Source organism: Contarinia nasturtii, unplaced genomic scaffold (genome assembly GCF_009176525.2).
Source record: "Contarinia nasturtii isolate CC-2019 unplaced genomic scaffold, AAFC_CNas_1.1 Cnas_scaffold_1548, whole genome shotgun sequence".
In the NCBI taxonomy this organism is placed as follows: domain Eukaryota; kingdom Metazoa; phylum Arthropoda; class Insecta; order Diptera; family Cecidomyiidae; genus Contarinia; species Contarinia nasturtii.
Window position 1 is genome coordinate 1 of NW_022198883.1, and position 7,919 is coordinate 7,919.

Below are 7,919 nucleotides of genomic sequence, written 5' to 3' on the forward strand. Positions count from 1 at the left end.
CACCCCCAATCATCCTGTGAAGTCAGATTTTGAATTACTTTTCTGGTTTGAAAGTTATCGTGTTAACAAATTTTTGCGTACAGCGTACAGGGTACATTCGGACATCGAAAAAACGCTAGATTCGTGTTTCCTGGCCCCGAAAACATCTTTGTGAGGGTGTTAATTTTTCCACCGATTCCAATACTTTACCCTACACACTACTGTGTGCGGAAAAGTAAAATGACCACACATTTGAAAGAAACATTTGCAAACAGAATACTGGATAATTGAGATTTGGTAGTAGTAGCGGAGAGATGAGCATTGCAATAAAATGAATGATGATGAATGATTCAGTATTTTAATGATTCAAGAGATTCAAATTTGAATAATTATGTTTCAATCATGTTACTATTTATAAAATAATCCTATATAATTGTTTTTTTCTTGTCGCTTTAGGTTCGGCCACTAATCAAGAGCCATCTGATCCGAAAATCTTACAAATGGTGCTACAGGGATGCATTGGTACAACGGTCAATCAAGGTCCAATGGAAATGGCATCAGTATTTTTATCTGGTTTGGCCGATGGTACTACGACCCCTACGAAACACCAAAACAAACTACGATTGTGCTTTAAAGACTTCTCGAAAAAATGTCACGACGCATTGAAAAAGAACAAAAATCTCATTACGGCCGATCAAAAAGACTATCAAAAAGAATTGGAACGAAATTATGCAAGATTTACCGAACGCTTGGCACCTTTGATTACTATTTCACCGGGACAGACACAGGGAGTAGTGAAGTATGTGTGATTTTGTTTTGTAAAACTTTTAAATCAAAATTGCAAACACGCTGGCAAACATTATATTTCTATAACATTTATTTTCGTTTGCTTTTTTCTTTAGTTCGAATGGTTTCAGCAATAACAACAAATTCACACCATTACCGTGGTGATAACTTGCAAGAGACAATCGAAAACCTGTTGTTTTTATTCAAATAAATTCAATAAGACGTATTAGAATCAAATGACGTCAATATTCTCGTTTGGTTCAAGTTTGATTATTTTACAACGTTTACATTCTTCTTCTTTTGAGTTGAATGTCTTGTATTTCACACGAATTACGAGAATTAATGTCATTCCCCTTTTGTTTATATCAGTACCAAGAAAGAAATTATTACTTATTTTAATATGTTCAGAATATACGACATTTATCCGAACCATTCCACTTTTTTTGAAAATTTACCAATAAACATGATAAATTTGCCGGTTCAAATCATTTTAACTATTCAGCTTGTATCCAAGGACAAATTTTATATTAAGATTAACTTCCATAATAAATTATGTATAGGTATACGCTATGAACGAGTTTCATTTCAGAGATCTTCAAAACAATTTCAGTGGTATTCTGCGCATTTGCGGTAAAATTTGTTAGTTCCGGTATAAAAAATGTGTTTATTTCAATTTTTCACAATAATTTTTTCGATTTATTTACGTTTCTTTTTTAATTAAATTAAAATAGTAACTAATTTTCCTGTTCAATGTATTTAGTTTGTTTAGTGGTGTAAAATAATTCATGTGTTTTTGGTTGAAATACACACTCTTCCAAAAATAGCTTATCATCACACTTCTCCTCATGTTTCCAAACTCCAATTCACTGCGTCTTATAAAATTTTATATGCTTACAAATCAGACGTATCCAATACCGCATCTATAAACGTATACCTGGGTTTGTGGCGGCAACATAGCTGTCGATTGCAAGATAGGAAAATATATAGTGAGTTAACAAATGATATTTATCTATCATAACATACTTGAGAAGCTCATCGGAATCTTCGCAAATAACCGGTTTTTCGTGGTAACAGGCAACATCGTGCCATGCAATGCCATCATTATAAACGTTATTAAGTACCGATAAACATGATTCAGTGGTTTGATTGATGTCATATTCGGCGTTATCAGGTTGTGGAATTTTTTTATGTCCTGTTTGCGACCATGGATTGTAGCCCCATCCGCTTGGGATACGATTAGTTGGTTCACTGCAAAAGTCACAATATTGTTTAATAAATAAAAATGACTGCACCTTACAGCGTGCTTTCAGTAGTTAATTTGAATAAATAAATATAGTAGAAGTAGTTTACTATTGTGTCCAAAAAATACATATAATTAAAAAAAAGAAACTGCAAATGGATCTTCATCACTTCTTTTACGGCTGAAAAGGTACCACACATCTTTGTTAAGTTTCAACATGGTGTGATTATCACTTTTAGTCATATGCCTACCTATTCAATCACACCTCAAACGACATTTAGCGATTTGTATTTTTTGAGTTTCTTTTATATCACAACATTGCTTCAATTCTAGCCAATCTCTAGTCCGCAGAGCCCTTATTATTTACCCAAAATCCGAGTGTAAATAGCCAGTGTCATCCCCTTTCTACGAGTTATTCTAAAACCACGTTGTAAAATTAAAATTTTAATTATCCGTCGTTTAAGTGTAAATAGAATAATTTGCTCTTTACACACACCAGTCAAAGAGTCATATTTTCTATTATGTTCATCGTTGGTTGCGTTTCACTTTTCCGCACAATGGGTCAAAAATATGTTTTCTGGACGTTTTTTCGACACTTCAAAATTATGTTTTCTGGACGTTTCTGAGGTAAGAGAACCCGAATCAGGCCTTTTTGAGCATGGTTGTTGTGGGTCTGTTCCACGTCGTACGTCGTACGTTGTCCGCAGTACGCAAAATTTGTCCATCAATTATCTCAGCCCCCAAAAAAGTTATTTAAAATATGACTGTACAGGATCATTGAGAGTCGCAAGGTATAGAAATCATTACATTTTGAGCGACTTTGGTTGATGGAGAAAAATTTCATGCCTGGAGTGATACCTATGAAAAAGAGTCCAATTTTCGTCCAAAAGTCATACTTAATGTAGACTTAAACAATCAAAAATATGTATTGGGGGGTTTTTTGGCACGAGAAAACCGAATCCGAGGTCAATTTTGAGATACAATTAAGTTTTAACAGAGTTTCTTTGAAAAAATCGCGAAAAATTTAATTTTTGTATAGGAGCCATGCTTTTATGCTACCTTAATGACGTGTAACTTTGCACAGACTTCTTTTTTACACAAAAAAATAACATTCTGAAAGTTTGAAGAGATTTAAATCAAAATTAGGGGTACCTCCCATACAAAATGTTCCGAATGCTATTTTTTTGTGAAAAAAATAACATGTGCAAAGTTTCACTACATTAAGGTAGCATATAGACATGGCTGAATACAAAAATCCAAATTTTTTGTGACTTTAAATATAAATAAAATGTCTTACATCCGTAAGATGAACTTTTCCGCACTGTGATCCACAACATGCATTTATTACAAATCTTTTAATCAAAGAATTCACGAGAAAACTGAATCTGACATTAGTTTTACGATACAAATAATTTTTCGAAGCACTTTTCATACAAATACTACTGAAAATGGGATTTTTTTGTATCGCAGCCATGCCTATATGATATCGTAAACATGTGAAAATTTGCGGAGGTAATTTTTTTTTTACAAGAAGCTAACATTCTGAAAGTTTGAAGAAATTTCAATGCATATTAAGGGTACTTCCCATTTAAAATTTCGTTTTACAGCGAAAAATCCAAAATTTTGTTCGGGAGGTACCCTTAATATACGTTGAAATGTCTTCAATGTCTTGGAATGGTATTTTTGTGTGATAAAAATAGCCTGTGCAAAGTTTCAGCTGATTACGATATCATACAGGCATGGCTTTCATACAAAAATCCAAAATTTTTGAAATTTTTGTATGAAAATTGTGTCGAAAATCATTTGTATCGCAAAACTTACGTCATATTCGGTTTTCTCGTACCAAAAAACCCTCCAATACATATTTTTGAGTGTTTAGGAATACATTAAATATCATTTTTGGAAGAAAAATTGAATTTTTACCCATGGATGGCCATGGGCATCACACCAGACATGACACTTCACTCTATCAACCAAATTCGCTCGAAATCTAATGGTTTTTATTCCTCGGCACCCCCAATCATCCTGTGAAGTCAGATTTTGAATTACTTTTCTGGTTTGAAAGTTATCGTGTTAACAAATTTTTTCATACAGCGTACAGGGTACAGGGTACGCACATACATTCGGACATAGAAAATAAAGAGGCTTACGTACGCAAGCTGACTTTTCCGCATGGAACCGAAATTTTGGGAATAAACAGAAATGATGGTCTATGTATGGTTGCAGTAACTTAAATTACCGTGAAAACTTGTGAATATTATTTTCTTATCAAAATAAATAATCATACTAAGTCTAAAGAAATTTCAATCCAAAAAATAGCCTGTTCAAAGTTTCACATCATTACAGTACCATAAGGCAAGTCTTTCATACAAAAATGATTTTTTTTTTCGATTTTTGTATGAAAAGTCTGTGAAAAATTGATTGCATCTTAAAACTAACATCAGATTCGGGTTTCTCGTGCCAAAAACCCCCACTACACAGTCTTTCAGCGTTCAAATTGAAAGAATATCATTTTAAGGCATTTTTCTCATAAGTGCCTCTTCACAGTCTAAGTTTTACATCGATCAATCAATGTCGTTGAAAATTTGACCAGATCTATTCCTCGTAACGCCCAATCATCCCGTAAAGTCAGATTTTGAATTTCATGTCTGAGCAGTGAGCACGAAACCATCGTGTCACCAAAATGGTTGAAAAATGATCAAAAAAGTAAAATGTATGGATTGTGTCCATTCGGACCCAAAAAAATTACACCGGTCAACAGATATTGCTCAAAAACCAATCAGCACGTCTCCTAGTAGTCCCAAATCATCCTGCAAAGTCAGAATTTGAATTGAGTTTTTGGAAAAAGATTTATCGAGTTAACAAATTTTGGCAACACGCCACAGGACACAGGACACAGGACACACCACACACAGCGACGCACATTTATATGCCCCAAAATCATCTCCAATCGTGTTTTCCACATTAAGTATGCATAGAAAACATGTTTTGGGATGAATTTAATTTGTTGGCCTAATACAATACCTTCCCTACACTAGGTGTGCGGAAAAGTAAAACGCTAGACTCGTGTTCTTTGGCTCTTAAAACACCCAGAAAACATGTTTTTTATTGTAATAATAATAACTGCACCGAACAGCGTTCCTTCGCCTTGGTGGTTTATTGAATATATTTCAAATAAATACAAAATAATTTTATTCTTACATCTAGTAGTTTTGAAGGAGATTAATAATTTTTTTCAGTGTATTTTCTATTCAATTCTATCTATTTTGTTTTAAATATTTTTCAATTCTCAGTCTGACCGTTGATAAATTTACTTCTAAATCAATAAAAGTAGAATCACTGTTTGGTATTATTTCGTATAATAATCATTGAATGTAGTAAGCATGTAATTAATTGGTTCATATTTCGTGTAATCGCTTCTTCTAATCGGTATATCAAAAAGCGGCGTTGCACGGGTATTTTGCGCTGAATCATAATAATTTAAACTGTTTGATATATGGCTCGACTTCATATCTCCATTAATTATTTTGAATATAAAAGACACCTGCGCCATCTCGCGTCTCTCCTCAAGCGTAATCATTTGTAGAAACAGGAGTCTATGCTCATATTTAGGAAGTCTATAGCTGTCCCAGTTCATTCTCCTTAGCGCATAAAGTAAAAATTGTTTTTGTACTGACTCTAGTTTTTTGCACATATTGTCGTAGTGTGGATTCCATATTTCTGATCTATATTCTATAATTGATAATACAAATGTAAAATAAAGGCGTTTAATTGTCCAGGGGTCAATAAAATCCTTGCTGTAGAACTTTAGCCAAGCCAATCTTGATTTTGCTTTAGCCGTGACATGCTCAATGTGTGATTTGAAATTCATTTGCACATCAAGCAACACACCCAAGTCCCTTATTACAAAGACTCTTTCTATTTGAACGCCGCCTATGTTGTATTTGTATTCATATTGCAGTGATCCCCGATGATATGTTATGATCTTTGTTTTGTTTACATTTAATTTCAATAAATTGCGTCCATAATAATCTGCTACACGATCCAAGTCGTTCTGTAGATTAATGCAATCATCTGTTGAGGAGATACATTTCGAAATTTTTGTATCATCAGCGAATGAAAGTATAAAAGAATCGCTAACGACGAATGGTAGATCAATAACAAACATGATGAACAAAGTAGCGCCAATTGGATATCCTTGACCCGTCCCAGATGTAACTTTGATTGGGTCAGATTTGGTATCTGCTATCTTTACAATTTGTCTGCGACCAGACAAGTAAGATTCGATCCATTGTTACAGCTGCTCATTCAGTCCCATGATTTCTAGTTTTTGAATAAGCAATTTTAAGTTGACCAAGTCAAAAGCCTTGGCTATGTCCAAATGGATGGCGTCTGTTTGATGTCCCCTCCCCATGTTATTAATTGTTTTTGAAGTAAATTCAACTAAATTTGTTATCGTTGACCTGTTCTTGATGAATCCATTCGTGGATTATGTTTTTCAAATATAGATTGAGATGGTTTGTGACGATCGAATGGAGAATTTTTGACAAAATACACTGTAAAGCAACACCCCGGTAATTTTGAACGTTGTTTCTATCGCCGTTTTTGTAGACTGGTCTGACAAATGACGTTCTCCATATCTGCGGGACAGAGGCAGTTTCAAGTGATTCCTTTAACAGTGTTGAGATTGGCCCCTGCAATGAAACCAAACAATGCTTGATAAATTTGTTTGGAATTTCATCAGGACCACAGACAAGATCATCTGGCAGTATGCTTATATGTTGACCTACAAGTTCCTCGGTTATTTCGATCATTGTTATTTCAGCACAAATACTACGAATTTTTTCTATTTCCGAGCTGTCATATCGCAGATCACCTTCTAAAGAGCTGTAGGCATTGCTAAAGTGTTTTGCAAAAAAACTAGAAATTGTTGATTGATCGCTTGCTTTTTCATTTAAATAAGTCATCTCATGTGGTAGATCTTCACATTTCCTTTTTTTGAAATTCACGTGTTTGAAGAATTTCTTAGGATCTTCATCTATCTGCTTCTCCATCTCAATTCTATAATCTTTGATAGGTGAACGCGCACAGCGTTTGAATTCTCTTCTTATTTCCTTATAATAATTTATTGATTCAATTGTGTTGAGTAATTTTTTATTTTGATGCGCTTTGCTGACTTTGTTCTTCAACTCTACCATTGACTTGTTAAACCACATCGGTTGTTTTCTGATGATTTTTGTTTTCAACTGTACATGTTTTTCGATTGTTGACTTAATAATTTTATAAAAATTATTCAGTCTTAACTCTAATGAATTTGTATCAAAAACATTATGCCAATCTACATCAAGAAACGACTCATTTATTTGTTTATAGTCTGCGTTTATAAGGTCGCGATATGTTTGTTTTGTTTAAATGGTTTTGATGACTTGCTCATTATATTTGATTTCGATTGCATTGTGGTGCTTTTCAAAATTCAATAAATGAAAGTCACTCATGGTGCAATGAAACTGCTCAACATCATTTGTCCAAATCAAATCAAGTATACGACCATTTTGGTTGTAATTCTTGTTAATCTGGAGAAGACCTAATTCATAGCAAGTAACATATGTCCATAAAGTCTTGACAGTAAATTCAGATGTTCGTCATTTGAACAACAAATATACAATATTAAATTCTTTTTTATTGGTATAAACCTTCATTAAAGGGCTACGAATAGCACATTCACCTTACACTGAACGGGCCATTGTCTTCCATTTTTGTCAGTATGCGTCGAACCTTCAAAATCATGCTTTAGCGGACCAATATGTCGATTTCTTTCAACTTTCTCTCGAACCTTCCCGCTAATTGTTGCTTGTTTCAAGTATTTGACATTGACAGCTGTCAACGATACATTGTTTTTTTTTCGCTTAGTCCG

The 7,919-nt window shown here is 33.8% G+C and overlaps 2 protein-coding genes across 2 annotated transcripts; one reads left to right on the plus strand and one right to left on the minus strand.

Annotated features, from left to right (window-relative positions):
• Positions 1–362: 362 nt before the first annotated feature.
• On the plus strand, positions 363–1,250 carry LOC116346486 (dedicator of cytokinesis protein 7-like). The gene is made up of 2 exons (XM_031776565.1): positions 363–778; positions 882–1,250. The coding sequence occupies exons 1-2, from the start codon at positions 480–482 to the stop codon at positions 928–930; spliced, it is 348 nt and encodes a 115-aa protein (XP_031632425.1). The 5' UTR covers positions 363–479; the 3' UTR covers positions 931–1,250.
• Positions 1,251–1,409: 159 nt separating this feature from the next.
• Positions 1,410–2,248, minus strand: LOC116346485. The gene is made up of 3 exons (XM_031776564.1): positions 2,185–2,248; positions 1,789–2,068; positions 1,410–1,722 (listed from the first exon to the last, which is right to left on the minus strand). The coding sequence occupies exons 1-3, from the start codon at positions 2,246–2,248 to the stop codon at positions 1,686–1,688; spliced, it is 381 nt and encodes a 126-aa protein (XP_031632424.1). The 3' UTR covers positions 1,410–1,685.
• Positions 2,249–7,919: the final 5,671 nt, after the last annotated feature.